Source organism: Carassius auratus, chromosome 26 (genome assembly GCF_003368295.1).
Source record: "Carassius auratus strain Wakin chromosome 26, ASM336829v1, whole genome shotgun sequence".
In the NCBI taxonomy this organism is placed as follows: domain Eukaryota; kingdom Metazoa; phylum Chordata; class Actinopteri; order Cypriniformes; family Cyprinidae; genus Carassius; species Carassius auratus.
The window spans coordinates 11,461,098-11,481,349 of record NC_039268.1 but is presented as its reverse complement, the minus strand read 5'-3'; the positions used below and the strand labels follow the sequence as shown (position 1 = coordinate 11,481,349).

Genomic DNA, 20,252 nt, shown 5'->3' with positions numbered 1-20,252 from the left:
CTGTTCTCACACAGACCGGCAGGTCGTTGTGCTTCCGCTAGAGGGCGTATAGTGCACATAGAAGAGACGTAGAGCGAGAGAGCTTTCAACTCATTGCGACACGAAGAGAACTTGGTAACCGTGTGACGAGAGCTTAACACAGCACCCACACATTACCGTGTTAATAACGGAGGAGAGGAAAGCATTCCGAAATGAGGGTTTGTCTCTTGATATCAAACAATCAGTTTAGCCTGACGCAGGCATACAGCAGTCTTGAGAAACAGATAAAACGGAAGGAAAGACGGAGAGAGATAAATCTTGTTACTGATATGAGGCTCGCTGGTAAACAATCTGATGACAAAATCTCATTAGATGCAAACGGACCGGCGAGGAAGCCACAGTCAAATTTTTTAACTTTTCTTTTAAAACCCCTCCCTCTTTGCAGTAAAAGCAGTGATTATAGGATGGCATGTATTTTGCTATTAAATTGTGTAATGTCAGTATACCCGCCAATTTGAGCTATTAAAATCTGTTTGTTACTGCAAAACGTACTGATGATAAGCCTAGTGGTATAATGGAAGGCCACGTCACTCAAAGTCGGCTTGTAACCAATAATAAAATAGACAAAGCGCAACAGTGTTACAGTAACACTAAACAATATCAGGGTAACACACGTACGCTTTAACAATGCAATACACACTAATTATATATCAAAATACTAAAGGTAGCTTATAAAAAAATGGTATTTGGCCAACAATTAAAATAATGAGATTAATAAAATAAAAATAAAAAGTTTTATAGTACACTTTTATGTAAATATAATCCATACTCTATACCACCTAAAATATTTGTATATTTTATTGTATTAACACATGTAGTCTATTTTACCTACTGCATAAGGGGAAATCCAGTTAACAAGGTTTTACTGAAGCATTTTTATATTTTCCCACACTGAAATTACTAGACAGATTCCTCCACATACACGCGCTCTCTGCATGCGCGCTCGTGAACTGCATACTAAAAAGTACACTTTCCGTGCTTCATATTCAAAACATTGAAATGCCATCATTGAGGAATTACTTCTTAAATAAGAATCACATTCAACATATTGCAAACTATAGTCATATATTATATGCACACGTGCTTCCATTTCTTATAATGACAAATGATTTGGAGAGGATTAGATACTGACAGCTAAAAACAGCTGTAGGAGGATTTCTGTCCACTGTGAATCGCGTTCTCCAGTGCTAATATTTACCTTGAATGCGACTGTTTGACTTTATAAGACATGTAAATCAATTCTCATTCTCAGTTTAAAGAGAGCTGGAGTGGGGATGTGAGGGCGCACTGAGGAGGGCGGGAGCGTCTGATTGACGTTCACTGGGTCGAATCGGGTGACGCAGCGCTGGCAGTCCGGGCTGTCCATTGGTTGCTGGTGGCAAGAGCTCTGCGCAAAACAACGCACTGATGCTCACTCTCCTTGCAGAACTCGGGAAGAGGGGACCTACGGATTTCTAAGCATCTCGCAGATATTATGGATTATTAGACTAACTATATGCAGAAAAGTGTTATTTGTCTTCAATAGCCAGCGTTCAGGGTTTTATTTTACATTTATTTACCCACTCACTAAGCAAAAGAGTTTTGGAAAGATTTTGCTTCTCAGTAAATAGGATCGGGGCATCTGTAGGTTCTGCAATGTCTTGCTGTGACGCACGGACTACTAAATTCTGCTCTCACTGAGACAGCATTACATCAAATGGCTATAGATCTTGCGCGTATGGCGACATGGTTTCCGGCTGACACGGGAGCTTTCTTGTTCGTTTGGGAAGTTGCACAGCGCATATGTTTTCTTGGACCAAAGCGATGGGTAATTCCTAAGCTGTGACTGGAGAAGAAACTGTGTCAAGACAGAGCGAGGGAATAAAAAGGAGTGCACTTGTTGTTTGGAGATGATTTTGATATTTCTCTTTTTCTCTATCTTGGATGGAGGGTTATCGCAGCTGCACTTCTCGGTACCAGAGGAGCAGGAGCGCGGGACGGTTGTGGGAAATATCGCCGAAGATCTGGGGCTGGACATCACCAAACTTTCCGCGCGCCGTTTCCAGACCGTGCCTAGCTCGCGCACGCCGTACCTGGAGGTCAACTTGGAGAACGGAGCGCTGGTGGTGAACGAGCGCATCGACAGAGAGGAGATATGTCGTCAGACCGTCCCGTGCCTCCTGCACCTCGAAGTGTTTTTGGAGAACCCGCTCGAGCTGTTCCGTGTCGAGATCGAGGTCATGGATATTAACGACAATCCGCCGAGTTTCCCAGAGACGGACATCACCGTGGAGATCACCGAGAGCGCCACACCGGGCACCCGCTTCCCGGTGGAGAACGCCTTCGACCCTGACGTGGGGACTAATGCCTTGAGCACATACGCCATCACCACTAACAACTACTTTTATTTGGACGTACAAACGCAAGGCGACGGCAACCGTTTCGCGGAGCTCGTGCTGGATAAACCCCTGGACCGAGAGCAGCAGGCGGTGCACAGGTACGTGCTCACCGCCGTGGACGGAGGGCAGCCGCAGAAAACCGGCACCGCACTGCTAGTGGTTAAAGTGCTGGACTCTAACGACAACGCGCCCACGTTCGATCAATCCGTTTACTCTGTGAGCTTGCGCGAGAACTCCCCAGTTGGCACACTCGTTATTCAGCTCAACGCCACTGATATGGACGAAGACCAGAACGGAGAGATAGTTTACTCTTTAAGTAGTCACAATCCGCCGCGCATTCGGGATCTGTTTAACATCGACTCGCGCACCGGGAGGATTGAAGTGACCGGTGAGGTGGATTACGAGGAGAGCAGCACGCATCAGATCTACGTGCAGGCGAAAGACATGGGACCGAACGCCGTGCCCGCGCACTGCAAAGTTCTGGTCAAACTCATCGACGTGAACGACAACACACCGGAGATTAGTTTCAGCACGGTCACGGAGTCGGTAAGTGAGCAGGCTGCCCCGGGCACGGTGATCGCTCTGCTGAGCGTCACGGACCGTGACTCCGGCGAGAACGGACAGATGACCTGCGAGCTGCACGGAGAGGTTCCGTTCAAACTCAAGTCCTCTTTCAAAAACTATTACACGATCGTCACGGACGGTCCGCTGGACCGCGAGAAAGCGGAGTCTTACACGCTCACAGTGGTCGCCAAAGACAAGGGGGTGCCGTCTCTCTCCACAAGCAAGTCTATCAAAGTGCATGTCTCGGACGAAAACGACAACGCGCCGAGATTCATGCAGTCGGTTTACGACGTGTACGTGACAGAGAATAACGTCCCGGGCGCTTACATTTACGCAGTGAGCGCCGTGGATCCTGATGTTGGACAGAACGCCTATGTCACTTACTCCATATTGGAGTGCGAAATACAGGGTATGTCCATCTTAACCTACGTGTCAATCAACTCTGAGAACGGCTACTTGTACGCGCTGCGCTCTTTTGATTACGAGCAAATAAAAGAGTTCAGTTTTATGGTGCACGCCAAAGACTCCGGCGCGCCCGAGTTAACGGCCAACGCCACCGTTAATGTTATTATAGTGGACCAGAACGACAACGCCCCCTCTATAATCGCGCCTCTGGGCAAAAACGGTACCGCGAGGGAACATCTGCCCCGCTCAGCCGAGCCGGGATACCTGGTGACCCGTATTGTGGCCACGGATGCGGATGACGGTGAGAACGCGCGCCTGTCGTACAGCATCCTCCGAGGAAACGAGCTTGGGATGTTCCGGATGGACTGGAGAACCGGCGAGCTACGTACCGCGCGCCGTGTATCCAGCAAACGGGACCCGCCGCACCCGTACGACCTGTTGATCGAGGTGCGCGACCACGGGCAGCCCCCTCTCTCGTCCTCTGCGAGCATTAACGTAGTACTGGTGGACAGCATAGTGGAGGGCCGGAGCGGTGACCGGGGGTCAGTCAAGTCCAAAGAGGGCTCGCTGGACCTCACGCTCATCCTCATCATCGCGCTCGGCTCCGTGTCCTTCATCTTCCTCCTCGCAATGATCGTGCTGGCTGTGCGCTGTCAGAAGGACAAGAAACTGAACATCTACACGTGCATGACTGGAGACTCGTGCTGTCAGTGCTGCAGTCGCCAAGCGCGCGGGCGCAAGAAGAAGCTCAGTAAATCGGACATCATGCTCGTCCAGAGCACTAACGTGGCCAGCACCGCACAGGTGCCGGTGGAGGAGTCAGGCAGCTTCGGCTCTCACCACCAGAACCAGAACTACTGCTACCAGGTGTGTCTGACACCGGAGTCTGCCAAAACCGATCTAATGTTCCTTAAACCGTGCAGCCCATCCCGGAGTACAGACACAGAGCACAACCCGTGCGGGGCAATCGTTACCGGATACGCGGATCAGCAACCAGATATCATCTCAAATGGGAGCATTTTATCCAGCGAGGTGAAAACACATTTTATTACCTAACCGGGCAACACTTTGTCTTAATCCAGAATGAAATTCTTACATCATTAGCAAGCAATTTCCATATTAACATTACCACATTACACTTTAGGATTATATATATATATATATATATATATATATATATATATATATATATATATATATATATAAATCACTTTTTATATTTGTAATAAATTCATATAACAATTAAAACAAGACTGCTAAAGGTGTTAAGGAGTATAAATCATATATGTACATACATACATAGTTTGATTTCAGCGTTAGTGTTTCAAATTACTGCTATATTGACAGTGTTAAATATTTAAATGAAATTAAAAAGTCAAAACGGAGTTGAAATGACATCAATTCTTGTGAGAAGTTCGGTGAATGGAAACATCTTTCTGCACCTTAAAAGGCTATTCAGTGGTGATCTTTTAGCTTCCTGTGTTTGTAATGTCAGAGTGTAATCATCCTCTTGCTTATGACTCACATAGTGCTTTTAAAGGTAGCTTGGGGCTGTAGTGCTATTTTCAGGTGCTTTAATTACACTACAGCACTTCAGGGTCAGTTACATAGAAGGATGGAACCACATTCAAGATTAGATGGAAACCAAATGTAAACATTTCAGAATCAATCAATGAAAATCCTATATTGATTGACCAATAATAGGAATTTATGGGGGATGTGAATGTTGAAGCTGGTTACAAGCTGGTATAACATTTCTGCTCTGATACTAGAATCTTCCTTTTTGCCTTTGAGACAAGACATGTTATCTTAAGAGAGCCCCACATCCGACAAGGTTTACCTTACTGTCCCCTGGCACTCTCTGAAAGGGTGTAGCCCTGGAGTCAAGTCTGAGGAGGGAGGGGGGAGTGTATTGGACGAGGGTTTAAGTATGCTAAGCACACAGCCGCTGGGTATCAGTGGAACAAAGGCCGTTCTATGGCTGAGGTGCTCTAGTGCATGGACAGAGCAGAACAGAGGCCTGATCAGTGTTTTAATGACAAATGCAGAATATATCAAATAAACTTGCTCATCTTCATCATCATCATCATCATCATTATTATCACAATTTATTATTGTTGTTGCTGTCTTTTAGACCAAGCACCAGAGAACTGAGCTCAGCTACCTGGTGGATAGGCCCCGTCGTGTTAACAGGTGAAATTACTGATTAAATACAATGTACACACACAAACACGCTGCATTTTCATGTTTTATGGATAATTCCATAGACATAATGATTTTAATACTGTACAGACTTTCTATTCTATCTTAAGCCTAACCTTCACAGAAAACTTTCTGCCTTTTTATGTTGAATAATAATAATATTAATAATGATTTTATTGTACACATTTTCTTAACAATTTATTAATTGTTTATTTTTACAGATTTACTTTATCTTTAAAGTATTTTTACAAATGGAGATTTGGGGAGATTTTATAGCTCACTTCTGGGTACAAACTTTTTTTACTTACAGTATGGGAACATTTCATATTTTTTTTTATAAACAGTTATAAATAATATAACCTATGACTCATACCCAGAAACTTTTCTGTACTTGTACAAAAAAAAAAAAAAAAAAAAAAAAAAATTAACGTCAGATTTAGTTCACAGAATAGTCCCCAACGTGGTTAAACAGAATAACTCCACAATTTGACAAAGAAAGAGAGAATTTGATATTGAATTTAATCAGCAGTCTACACTATGCCGAAAGTGTTAAATAACCAAAACAATCAATACTTCTAATGGGAAAGAGCACAAAGCACCAATTACCAAATGACTACTAAACCATAAAATTTCCCTTATAGTTCAGCGTTTCAAGAGGCAGATATCGTCAGCTCTAAAGACAGCGGACATGGAGATAGTGAGCAGGGAGACAGCGACCATGACGCCACCAACCGGGGCCACACAGCAGGTGAGTTGATTACGAGTTTCTCACCTACTGTCGACCTCACGCTAGACTTGAAAGAAGCATAGAGAAGAGAATGCTGAGGAGAAACAGACAGCGATAGACATTGGGAAATTGTTTACATCTTGGCTGTGAAAGCCACGTGACAAGCCTTCAACCGATTCCAGCAGTGGATCAATATAGGGACTGCGTGGAAATTATACATCTGTCAACAAAGCTAAACGGATTTCAGTCAATGCCGCAAAGGAGTCTGGCTTGTCTGATGGACAGGCTTTCTGAAGCATTTAATGAGTATTTGAAAGCTTCCCCAGTAACGAATCCACAGCTGCCCACCAGCCCACCAACACCCCCCAAACACAATTATTTTTTCATTCATATTAAATGCCAATAACGTTTGAGTCAAGCACGACAAGATGGCAATCGTTTGTGGGAGACAAATTTGATTAGATTTTGTTTATTCTTTATTTATGTATATTCAATTTGATGAGCTTTTTTGACTTTCAAGTTCTAGATTTCATTGCTGCTTGTTTATTGATCAAGTTGGAGCCTTATGGCTTCGACTGGATAAGGCTTTGACCTTTCTCTCCAAAGAATCATGACATTCAGCCTTCGGTTTGGCAAACAGTTAGATGATGGGTTGCCAGATATTACATATGAGCCACGCACAATGGAATACCAATTCTTGAAAAAAAAAGTGTGTGTGTGTGTGTGGGAGGGGGGTGGGGTTCGCAGAAGTAGAAAGGGTGAAAGGCAGGGGTATTGAGATTTTTTGAAAACTTATTAGAGCATCAAAGAGGTAAAATGAGAAGGTTTGTGTGTGTGTGTCCTCTCCTTCCCTGCTCTCCTCTGGGTGTGTGTTGGCAAGCTCACAGTTTCTGCACTCCCATTTCAGTGCCTGTCTCCGCATTGCCAATTATCACAGCAAGGTTAAGATGAAGGCCTGGGACACTGACAGGGGTAGAACCACTGCATTAACAACCACTTACACACACACACACACACACACACACACGCGCGCACACATACACACACACATACCCCCCCCACACACACACACACACTCTCTCCTTCACACATCCTTACCTCACCTCCTTTTGTTCTTAGAGCATCAATTTGGAGATATTAGTCTAAATTAAGAGAATCCAAGCCAAAGGATAGAAGATAAAGACAAAGAAACGTTTTAACCCTCATGCTGTGTAATGCACTCTATGCATTCCACTGTTTTTATGGAGATCCCAGTGATGAATATATATAGGTAACACTTTACAAAAACACTCCATTTGATAGCATTAACTAAATTATTTTGACCTTTCAAAACACACGAGAATTAGAATAAAAGGTGTAAGTACTGATGTAAGCAATGTGACATTTTAATGAAACATTTTAAAATAGTTCAAATTTTCTTCATCATTTTTTATAAGATTAGAAAAGCCTGATATCTTAAAGTAATATATATCTGTCGAGCTATTTTTAATGGCCCTGGGGTCTCTCAGATGAGCATGAGCGTCAAGCTAGAAGAGCTGAGGTCAGAGAAAGGCCATTTTCCATGATTTAGACTGTTACATCTGCATTTGTTTGCAGAGAGACAGAGGCGTGACAAATTGCACAATTAGATTAACACGAGTGAGCGATAGATTGATGATTATCTATAAATGAGGGATGTGTGGTGATGACGTTAATCAAATCACTCCTGTCGCTGTAATTTAATGCTATCAGATCCCAATCAGGCAACTCCATTTGCTCTGCACGCACACACACACACACACACACACACACACACACATAAACACAGTTTATAGCTATAGTGAAAGCTACCGTAGCTACCGTACAAGCTATTCATAATACCAAGCAGTTCAACTAGTCTGAACCTTCTGGAAAAGTAGTCAGCTACACTACAAGCTGTTAACAAAAGGTAAATAAATCCTATGGTATTATCAGGGTGCAACATCTTTTTAAATGTATATCAGATGATTTCATTTATTTAGCAATTTATACAATAAAGATCTCAAAGTTGAATTAAAATACAAAACAATGTACATTATTTTCTCAAAATATAGTCATAAACAATATAATTTAACACGTTTTGCTACACAAAATAGAAGATACCACTGAAGAACTCAAAATCGAAAGCAGTGACAATGTAAGTGACTTCAATGGCTAAAAGCTGATTTTGAATGAAAACCCACCACGAAAAGATATTTACCAACGTTTTCTCCCAGCCCTATTGCAAAAACTCTCGTCCTCAGCATGTGAGCTCAGGTCTTTGGTCAGCCTGATGACAGGTGTTCTGAAGGGAAATTCTGCTCATCAGGGCTTTGGCAGTGTTTTTCCTTTTCGTTCTGATACTTTTGCACACCATTGATAAAAGATGTGATGAGGTCTCCAGAAGAGAAAATGCAAGAAAAGCGGAAAGGGATGAAAATAACACGCACACAGTGGGATGCGGAGCACTTCCTGATGGAGAACAGCTTAGTTAGTCAGTGTGTTTGTACTCAACGCAGCAGCTCTTTTTCTCTAGATATCTGCAGCCCCAGAGTCCAGCATCTAGTCAGATCATTAATGTTTTCAATAAAGCTCCCAGCCGCACTGAGGATATTTAACATCTACTGTAATCGAATACAGGTCTGCAATTATAGGATTTCTTGGGCAATTATGTAGATATTTTGATTTCTTTATTTATTTACTGGCCATGAAGTGCAGGTGTTAATCTATAGCATACAACCTGCTACACTATACTTTGCGAGGATGTATTATATTGCAGAATAATGGAATGAACCGTGCCAATGCAGTTTGCTGAAACATATCGCTGTTAGATTTTAAACGCAATTATTCTGACAGTTCCGATTTCTCTTGACAGCTAAAAAAAAAATCATAAAATCCTGGAGGTACACCGATTGCAATGCATAAAGGATGATGCATTGTCATGTTCTTTTTATCCAAAGCGCACTAATGCTGAACTATCAGCCCAAATTTCAGCATTTATATCAGATTGAACCATTTAATGACTGCATTCAAACTTCTAGATAGTTTCAACCTTAATCCTCATTCAAATAGAGCTTGTTTTCCCTGAGGATGGTCATTTTGTGTTTCACAGACATGCGTTGTGATTTAAATCCCATCCAAATTGAAAAAAATGGTCTGTTTTTCTTCCACAACCATTGCTGGTAACTCAGGGTCCTTTTGAGAAATCTATTCCAGTTTGTATAGAAGCATCTGCGATTGTGGTATATTATTATTAAAAATTCAGATTCACATGTTTTTAATGGGTTGTATATTGGAGTAAAAGAAAAGGAGATCTCAATCCTGTTCAAATCAAAGATGTTATGGCTATATAATAATTGTAACAGTATTTAAAACCTAAAAATCCTGCATATACCGTATATCCTCCATTACCCTGAAATCTCCACCAAATTTGGATTCTGTTCTGCTAACCAGGATTCAAATCTACATCAGGATATTACTCTACAACTAAATTATGCTAAATCCATAAAACACTATTATTTTGCTTTCAATAACATCTCCTCCAGAACATGCCAATCCGGTAGTTTTCTTTTTCACAAAACCTACAAAAGCAGACCAATCAGGTCCTACATGTACTACATGAATCTCTGCATGTGACTGTGATATCGCTGTGAACGTCATGCTGTGGGCTTCTGTCTGCTCGCTCGGTGGGGATATTTAGAGACCACTGTTCTAATTACATTGAGTTTGATTGTATGCAGTCATGTTTATCAGTGTACTTAACATTGATGATGTCACAAAGGCCTTGGATCCCTGCTTTAAAGAGATTTACGCCTCTCTGTACATCTGCATATCTCTGTCCATATATATCACCCTGATATAATGGTGAAATAACCAAGTGGACAGGTGGTGGGAGTGATCTATGGACTTTACAACACATCTGAGCAGAGATGTGAGCTGAATGTGGGTTCGGATGTTGCGTCTGTAATATTAGAAGTACTGAGGTGAGCGAAGGAAAAAAGAATCACATAAGAAATCTCTTTACCTTTGCTTATCCCTGACAGCGATGATACAGAGAGCAAATTGAGACTTTTGCTTAAGCTTCTCAGATCTCTCCTGAGAAAAATACGTTAGTAATCTCGCATATGCCTTTATGAGTTTCATAAAACATCTCAGCACTGTCAAAAGCTGTACTAAGACACCAAAGTCAGCAATAGAAAAACAGAGATTTAAAGATGAACTAAAGTATCTTCATTTCATAGCTCTATGTTAACAGCGTCTTTATGCCTCTTAAGAAATTTGAGGCAAATTTTATAAATGTTTTGATACTTAAAAAGAGCAACTTATAAGAAATGAAAGAGTAGGGTTGGCGTATCAAGTCCTACTTTTAGTGTATGTTTAATGTCTGGAGAGTAATCCGCAATCCGGAAGGCCTCATCACCAATTATCTTGCATTTTCTGTGCTGTCCCATAAATGAAAGAGCCGTTGCAAACAAGCTGATTACTTTGTGCACAGCATAACCAGACACTTTGATCACTAAATAATGTTTCATCATCTACCGAAGTCCCCTATAGCAAAACTAATAAGCACCACACTGTGGGTCAGAACATTATGCATATATCTGCAGATCCCAAAGCCATGCTAATAACATGTTTTCTGGTCACCTATGCAAATCATCACAACAGTTCTGCACTAATAATTCATTATTCCCTTGTGTGCTCATTTATGCATCAGTACGTACACACACCCACACCCACACACACACACACACACACACTCATATAGTACGGTCAGCTTTATCAGAAGGGCAGATTTGTCCTCTGATCTCACTCAGAAGAGCTTCTGCCATGAGGAATTAGAGATTAGAGTTTGGCCTGACATGCATCCATGCCCTCCCTCTCTTCCTCTGTTGGCCTTTGTCTTTACCTTTGTATCAAATTTCCCATATCAGCCTACAGACTCTTTCATCCTCACCTCTTTTTTTTATTCCCTTCACATTTCCTCTTTTAAATTGGTCTTCCTTATTGTACCTGTTTGAATCTGACCTTGGTGCATCACTGCATCTGCTCCTGCTCCTTCACTCTTATATGGGTCATTCCTTTTATGGTGCTCTGTAACTCAAAACAAAAAGAATATACTTGCATTTTTCGAATAAATTTAAGAAAACATACACTATGGTCAGGCCTAGGCACTTTTATCAGTTATAACATGTTTATTTATCACACAGCAGGATCGATAGTCAGCCCTATCAGTTAGGGACTTAGAATTAATTCATCCTTTTTAAATTATTTACATTATCACAATGGTTTCTGCATTTGAATAAAACAAGATTGAATATTGTAAACTGAAATAAGCTGATTAAATGCCACAGAATTGATCAAATTCATTGCTAATACTTAAGAGATGTTTGTGCAGCTGTCTTCCTACCAAAATTATGTCAGGAGGATAATATTATTAATAACCAGGCTCTTTGTAATTTAGCCTCAATGGCCACCAGAACTTCCAGTGCAGTACAGCATATGGAAATTATAAGAAAAATTGGTTACACTTTATTTTAAGCTGTCCTTGTTGCAGTGTAATTATACATTTAAGTACTGGGCAATATTAATTAACTACATGTACTTAATATATGGTTAGGATTAGGAGTAGGGTTTGACTAAGCATGTAATGATGCATGATTTATTGTTTTTATAATAGTAAGTACATTTAACGTGTCACAAAGACACCTTAAAATAAAGTGTTACCAAAAAAGTAAATAAAATAAAAAATAAGCACTAAATATTTGGGGAAATGCCATATCACAAGATGTACAATAGCAACATTGATGCAGGTAGAGCTAAAGCTGCTGGATCTCATTAGAAGATATAAGATAGAAAGGGATATTGTGTACACAGGCTAAACTACAAAATAATTGGTGAGTGATTACCAGTTAAAACAATGTTCCTATTAGGCATAGTGCAGAGCACCTAATGACATAGTAATACCTTATTTGATTGTGATATTATGATAAAAGAGCTAATATGATTTCAATCATTAATAAAAAATTAAGAGTTTAATATTTCATGTAATGTATTAGGACAGGGCTTGCAGGTGCTGAATAATAGATCATACCATACCATATTATGCTGCTCACCTTGACTGTGATTTTGCAGAGTATGCTCCTGTATCATGTTTTGTTGGTCCTGGAACTAGAGTTCTGTTAAATAAACATAGTCCAAAACCCATTCCTAATTCAGGTTTATGCCTGATGCATCTGTACAAGTAAAAAGGTGCGCATACCAACAATATCAAGAGGTGCTTGGAATTTTGTGTGCAGCAAACCGAACTTGAGGGAAGACTGGCTGAGCTGTGTTGGACTTTTTCAGACAAATCATTTTAAAAGTGAAATGTTTCTGACAGCACTGTGAAATTGCATGTTACAGTTTTTCTGTTAATTTCGTCCCCTTGGAATTATAAGGTTCTATCTGATATTTTTGTCAAAATTGAGTTATTCACATATTCTTATTCTGTGACAACTTAATTACATTATGTGATGTTTTTTTTTTTTTTAAGTTGTATACATTTTGAGATTTTTATATTGAAAAAACAAAAAGGTTCTATCTACAGAAGTCTATGGAACACAAAAACTTTGAAGCTCAATATCTCAAAACTGCTCAGAACGCAGATCGAACCTTATAATTCCAAGGGGACGATTTGTTCTCATTATAAAGAGCATATATATATGTATAGTTTTACTAAATAAAAATAATACTCTTTAGCAGAGAATTGTGCAATGCAGTGCACATGAGTTATAAATGCTGTGACGTGCACACGCATCTGTGATGGTTAATGGCAGGTCGAATGCGTCAGTATAAACCAGGCTTCACTCTGATCCCTGCTCCTACCTTTTCTCCAAGTCTCCCTATCCTTTGTTTTGAAGCTTTGCACATATTTTACTAGTGCTGTTCCTAGTCGGTTGATTGGTACCCACAGTTAAGATACCTTTAACTACCCAAAGGGAATGATACAATGTTGTTAGCCCAGGAACATGGGGTGAACTCAAACCTGCATCTCCTGCACAAAACCTGATGTATCAAAGCCAACCCGAAATTTACCAGGTGGCAATTTTTATATGAACTGAACAAAAATGTAAGATATTTAGAAAAAAGACAGCATCCAGTTCTCTCTTAAATATAAACATTAGTGGGACTCAAGCAGACCTATGAAAAAGTACTAATTAAAATATCACATTCATACTGTATGAATTAGCCACCAATTTGCCCAGATGCAAAAACAAATCGCTGTACAAACATTAATTAATTGTATTTATTTATTTATATTTTACAGTAAGCATGAAGATCCACCCCATTCATAATTGGAACTGGGACATAAGCAAAGCATAAAAATTTGAGTTTACGAATTCATGCGAATTAGCCATAAATTCACCAAAAAAATAAGTACTTACGAATCGATGCACTAAAAGTGTTTTTATTTTTATTAAGTTAGCATGAAGTTCCACCTTTATTAATAGTTGTAACTGGAACACAAATAAAATGCACAAATGAGAGTGTACCAATGCATATCAATTGCATTGCACAAATTCACCAAAACATAATGAGTTACACATTGTTGTACAAAAACATAAATGTTTTTTTGAACAAAACAAAAAGCCAGCATGAAGATTCACCCCTAAACATAAGCATATTGTACAATACAAATTCATATCAATTAACCACCAATTTGCCAAAACATAAATAGTTTGGAATTGTTGTATAACATTCTACTTTAGATTAGAAAAAAAAAAAAAACCTTGATTGTGTGAATTTATACGAATTAGCCACAAATGTAAATAGTAATGAATAGCAATGAGATCGTGATGTCGAGCACATAACCACTTAGCCTTTACTTCCATTTCTTCATTAATGTGGTCATCTTCTCCATCCAAATTCTGAATTGGTCTACAAGCTCCCTGTATCACTGAACCTCATGCTGGGGTTGAATCCAGAGGCCTTTATTAGAGTTCAGTGTGACGCCACGCTGCTCTCTGCCCCTCGCTTTCATTTATTTCCCTTTCAAGCTCCCCTCTCGTTCGCTTCCTCTGAAACCGGCTAATTATCATGCTCTGTGTAGTCATTAGTCAGAAAGCAAGAGCGTGTATGTGTGAGCCTGTGTGTTTGGAGGACGGTTTCTCCCAGTGATGTTAGTTCTGGTTGTGTTGCCTAGTGTTTGTATGAAGGACTTGAGAGACCGGCAGATGAGACACGGTGAAATTAACAGCATGAAAACATCACAGCAGATTTGTTTAATATCGGTTGGTGGGAGGGACAGGGAGATGCAGAGAAGGAGAAACAAAGGCCTGGAGAGTTCACTGCTTTGTGTATATAACTATCCGTCTTTCAGTGGGCCGCCTTCCAGTCAATTACTGTGTTTTGCTGAAGCCTGACAATGACTGCAGTTGATTATAAAACGAGTAAAAAGCTCGCAATCTGTCTGGTTAAATAATCATCTCCATTCAAATATGAATAATTTCAGACTCCGCGCTCTGGATAATTCGTAGTAATTTTGCCTTTGTGTTACTGTTGACATCGGATTGTCACACATATGAGCAGCAGATAAAGTGAAAGCAGAAGATCTCGGTGTGAGGAAGGGTGTAGACTAAAACACCTTTTTGCTAAATAGATCTCAGAACGTGGACAGAGGGACGCTGACGCGCCCACGCTCATGCTAATTTAATTCATTTTATAGTCTAAAATTTAGACCATTATGCATGATCTTTACTGAAGCGTTACAAAAAACTGAATTTGTGTGAGTGGTGTTTACATGAATAAAACTCTCCAGCGTGTTGCTAGGGAGTTGAGATGTTTTGGGTGGTTGCTTCCTTGCTCAGAGATCATAATCATAATCACCAGTATATTCAGGTCCATAAATATGGCTCAAATCTCTGCCTAAATGTAAATCTGTGATATGGATTTTTTCTCTCTCACCATTTTACAATCCAGTAGTCCAAAAATTGTGATTCGAATTGCTTAGAAAAGTACTGATTTCAATAAAAAAGATAAATAATCATAAAATCCCTAAGCTTAAAGGGAATGTTCACCCCCCCAAATTTAATTTTGTCATCATTTGCTCACCTTAATGTCATTTCAAATCTGACTGACATTTTTTTTTTTTACAAAAAAAGATTTATTTTTATATATTTTGTTTATTTAATCTATCTATTCCTTTCTATCCACAGAACAAATAAAGTAAAACAGGTTTGGAATGACGTTTACATGAGTAAATGATTACATAATTTTCATTACATTTACTAGAAATTATACTTTTTATTTTGTACCATATTATAACATTTCATGAAAATTTGAGCTATACTTTTAAGTATAGTAAACATAGTAACATAACTAGTTTGACCTTATCTTTGACTAACATTTCTTCTCATCTTTCCTCTGTCTTTCACAGGAGCTGATCTTTTTTCCAACTGCACTGAAGAGTGCAAGGCTCTGGGTCACTCCGACCGTTGCTGGATGCCCTCCTTCATGCCTGGCGACAATCGTCAGGGCGCCGATTACCGTAGCAACCTGCACGTCCCGGGAATGGACGCGGTGCCGGACACTGAGGTACAGGAGAGCGTGGTTCCGGGCGATGCGTGCAGTCGGGCCGATGATAGATCATTCTCCACGTTTGGCAAAGACAAGTCACACCACGGCACGCTCACACGCCACGAGCTACACACACTCTTACCAAGCGCCCGAGCGCCTTACAAACCCAACTATCTGTGTGAGTACCCACTCAAAATGTACGATTTCTGAACGCCCCAGATCTGATCCACTGCCGTCATCTCTTTTCCAAATCTAACCCATGGCTCTGTTTGTATAGAACTATTTATATTTCTAAAGAAATATATATGTAATCCCATTCTCAGAACACCCTTTCTTGACCTATTCTCTCACTTTCCAATTTGTTTTCCCCTTTCCTTCAAAAGCATAGTGACAAAAAACAAAAAACAATAAATGTACAATATATGGACATATCAATAAAGGACTTTTTTGAGTGAAAGTGTGGAGTTGTGTCCAACGTTTTGTCCTCTCCCTGCCCCCTAAATTCTCCCCGAAGCATCTGAAGACACTGGTGAACATACATCCTATTACATATTTAGCTCATGAATGCTGAATTTGCAACTAATTTGTCATCCAAACCTACATAACACATACTTTGTGCTGTGACTTTTCCTTGAGCTGAAATCTATCTTCATCATAATCATGAAAGACACATGGTTTGTCTATACAACATGCCTATATCTCATCACATGGTTCTGCATCTGCGTCAATTTAGCACATTTTCCGCCTTCATGTAGCACATTTATGCCATAAACAAAAATGCATGGCATGCCACATAGAATGGCAGTAGTTATTTTTCAGCTTTCATTCACACCTTATAAAATCCCACATTATCTACCTGTTTTCCATCCATGGCTGTTCTAATCACCATATGTCACAGCTCTACTGTAATCACACTTGCGACAGTCAAAGCGCCCTGCCTCCTCGCCTCTGATTATAGCATGCAAACTGTGGTAGTGTACGCTCACAGCCGCTGACACATCCAGCATTTTGTTTTAATGCAGTATTACCACTACTGCACTAAAGTGTACACTGTGTGCTCTCCTGTTGGAGAATATTAAGTGTGCATGCGCATGTGCTTGTATTCTTCCAGACACGTGGATATGACGAACCTTATATCCACAAGCTCCCTCTAGGCTATTTGCATAACTGGGAATTTTATTGATTTATTTTTAATAATTGGGAATTTTGGGTTAATCTCACAAGAAAATGTCACAATTCTGACATTTATCAGCAAACCACCAAAATGTCAAAAACAAAATTATTATATTTTATAATTATATTTTATTAGTTTGGTATTTTTTCCCCCTCCCCATAGTGTTTCCAGTCAAAAATAAACATAGCTTATAAATTTCCTGTAATGCTATATTATTTCCAAATACTGTATTCAGTCTTCTTCATTTCCTTTCAATTAGCTTAATTAATCTGAGCTTTCCATCTCAGTTTTTGAGTTAATACTGCCAAAATAAAACCACAAATAATACTTTTTTTTCTTTCGAAAACAGCATAAGCTCAGATCAATGAGGCCTAGGATCAGTCAGTTCCAAAAATAAATCCATTATCAACAGTGAAAACAAAGAAATCAAGTTGACAAAAAAATAAAAAAATAAAAGAAATAAATAATAATAATAAAAGCCAAGATTTTGTGAATATATATCTTATTCAAACATTTATAAGAGATTTTTTAATAGCCTGGTTAATTTTGATGGTAACACCAAAAAAGAAAAAGAATTGTCAGCATAGCACAAGTGATATAAAATACATTTTATGTGCTATATTTGACTGGACAATCACACAAAAGAACATTCATACAGTTATATATATATTTTTTATGTAATTGTCTGAACTATGAGTGATGTTTTTGTGGTGCATGTATAAATGTTTTCCTTGTGAGATCGGAGTTTGGGGAAATAAATGTCTGGACTGGTAAGAATCAGATTTTAACGATTCATGTGTTCTCCTGTTCTTTGCCCTATAGCACGCAAAAGGATTTCCTAGCACCTTCCGCGTGGACATTCCTGAAAAAGCGTGAGTTTGCACAGTAACGCAACCGGCCAAAAGCATCAAGGGTTTCTTTTTTTAAATTTCCCTTCGTTTCTTTTTTTTAAAAATTGAACTCAATCACGGACGATCTGGTCGTTCCCAGCTCCGTATGGATGTCTGAAACAGATTAGATCAGATGCGATCCGATGACGTAAGGACCCTAAGAATTCTCAGCAGGACTGAGAAACCTCGCCAAATCTCCTCTGAAAACTGGATGAGAAGAGGGAAGAACAGAGGGAGAGAGCTCTAAAAGAGGATTAGGAGTGATGGAGAGACAAAAGGAGAAAAATGGATGATCAATGGACATGGTTGTTTCCTCACTCCCTCCGCTCTATGATCAATGTGTCTCTGTTTACAGTCCACTGTAAACTATACCAACTATCTGAGCCCTTTACCCGTTTTGAGACACACACACAAACACACACACACAAACACACACACACACACGCATACACCCTGTACAAATGTACTGTACAAAGAGCAGCCCAAACTATGTGCATTATAAACTCAACTATCCGTTTTAGACTTGACTGTTTTCTATAGTCGTTTATTTTTCTTCTTAATCAGTGTGGTCAAGTGTTCTTCTGAAGTTACTATCTTTAGAAAAAGCGTGGATGCGGGGGACCAAAAAAAAAAAGGAAAAAGGAAAAAAAAAAAAAAAAAAAAGTCCTCTCATTGACCTACGGATACTTCATCTGACATTGTGGTTATCTTCACGTGTGCAAGTGTGTACTGTTCTCTTTTAATGCTTAAAATAACTATAAACCTATATATATATATAAACATATATATATATATATATAATATATAAATATACTTTTTTCTGAATCTGTGTAGCCCATTGGATAGTTTCCTAAACACCATATTGCCATAAACCAATACAAAGTGCTGAAAAGACCTGCATTAAAATTGGGGCTTCAAATTGTGTGGCCTCTCTGTCTGTAAGTGCAGAATTATTCTATGCTGTAGTCATTTCACATAATTCTTTTACATACAATATATAGGTGAGACCGGGACTAGTCTTAAATACAAACACATTTTTGAACATTTACATGGTTAATAATCGATCACGTAAAAATATGTAGTTCATGATATATACAGAACGGACATCGACCTTTTGTGACAACATGCCCTACAATTTAATGCTAATATTTTTGTTTTCGCAATTTGACAACATAAATGTGACAACCAACTTGGTGAAGAACAAAATACTTCTAATGTGTTGTTTATTTGTTTTTACTTGTTTCCTCAACAGTTATATATATATATATTTATATGTACAGTGGCATGCAAAAGTTTGGGAACCCCTTGCAGAATTTGTGAAAATTTGAAGAAAAAAAGGTTCAAACATTCACCGATGCTCCAGAAGGAAACACAATGCATTAAGAGCCAGGGGGTGAAAACTTTTGAACAGAATGAAGATCTTTTTTTTCCTTTAGTTCTGCCCTTCGGAAGCAACAGAAGATTCTTGTATGTTTCCCGGAACACAAATTAAGTACAATTTACCTTGATCTTCAAATTCCAAAATTTTCACCCCCCAGCTCTTTCATCGTGTCTCCTTCTGAATCATACAGTGACTGCTGGAAAGGGTTCAAATATGCAAAAAATGCTGGAAAACTGAAGAATCTGCAGGACCTGGAGGATTTTTCTGAAGAATGGTGCTCAGTTTAACAGTTCTGAACAAACAAGGGACTCATGAACAACCATCACAAAACAGAAAGACAATCATACATCATCCATGTAACCACACACAGTATTAAGAACCAAGGGTTCCCAAACTTTTCAGAGAGGTTATTTTAATATTAGAATTAGAATTTTAATTTGGAGGACGGAATTTACAAAAATGTTCTAGGAATGAATTTAGGTGTCTGCAGCCCACATCGACGTTCACTGCTAACAAAAACGTAAAAAAAAATTCGACTCAAAACTCAGTAGGTGAGATCCAGTCCTTTGTGACAACTCACCCGGTCTCCTGTCTCTCTCTCTATATAACACACATTAGATCACAGGCTCATAGTTACATTCAAAGCAATCCAGAACATCTTTTGCTTCTTGGCCTGAAATGATAAACACGAGTGTGAAAGACTTTGATTGCGGATGTTTATTCAGTCCTGCCACACTGACTGTGATTAGAGAGCTGTTTAGAACATTAAACTTCTCCGGCCCTTTCGCTAGTGTTCCTGATTGGCCATTAGGAAAGAAGAAGAAGAAGAAGAAGAAGAAGAAGAAGAAGAAGAAGAAGAAGAAGAAAAACACACACCCAGTTTTATGCCATGGATAAAATCAGCATGTACTGTATGAATTGAAACTCCTGCATGACTAAT

The 20,252-nt window shown here is 39.4% G+C and overlaps 1 protein-coding gene across 3 annotated transcripts; it reads left to right on the top strand.

The window, feature by feature from the left end:
- The first annotated feature begins 1,438 nt into the window (after positions 1 to 1,438).
- Positions 1,439 to 18,587, top strand: LOC113044318 (protocadherin-10-like). Of its 3 annotated transcripts, none has more exons than XM_026204206.1 (5): positions 1,439 to 4,418; positions 5,521 to 5,579; positions 6,230 to 6,336; positions 15,728 to 15,885; positions 17,864 to 18,587. In XM_026204206.1, the coding sequence occupies exons 1-5, from the start codon at positions 1,929 to 1,931 to the stop codon at positions 17,915 to 17,917; spliced, it is 2,868 nt and encodes a 955-aa protein (XP_026059991.1). In that variant the 5' UTR covers positions 1,439 to 1,928; the 3' UTR covers positions 17,918 to 18,587. The 3 variants fall into 3 exon arrangements, with proteins under 3 accessions (XP_026059991.1, XP_026059990.1, XP_026059989.1); XM_026204205.1 differs by having other exon boundaries at positions 15,728 to 16,045; XM_026204204.1 differs by lacking the exon at positions 17,864 to 18,587 and having other exon boundaries at positions 15,728 to 17,056.
- The last annotated feature ends 1,665 nt before the right edge of the window (positions 18,588 to 20,252 follow it).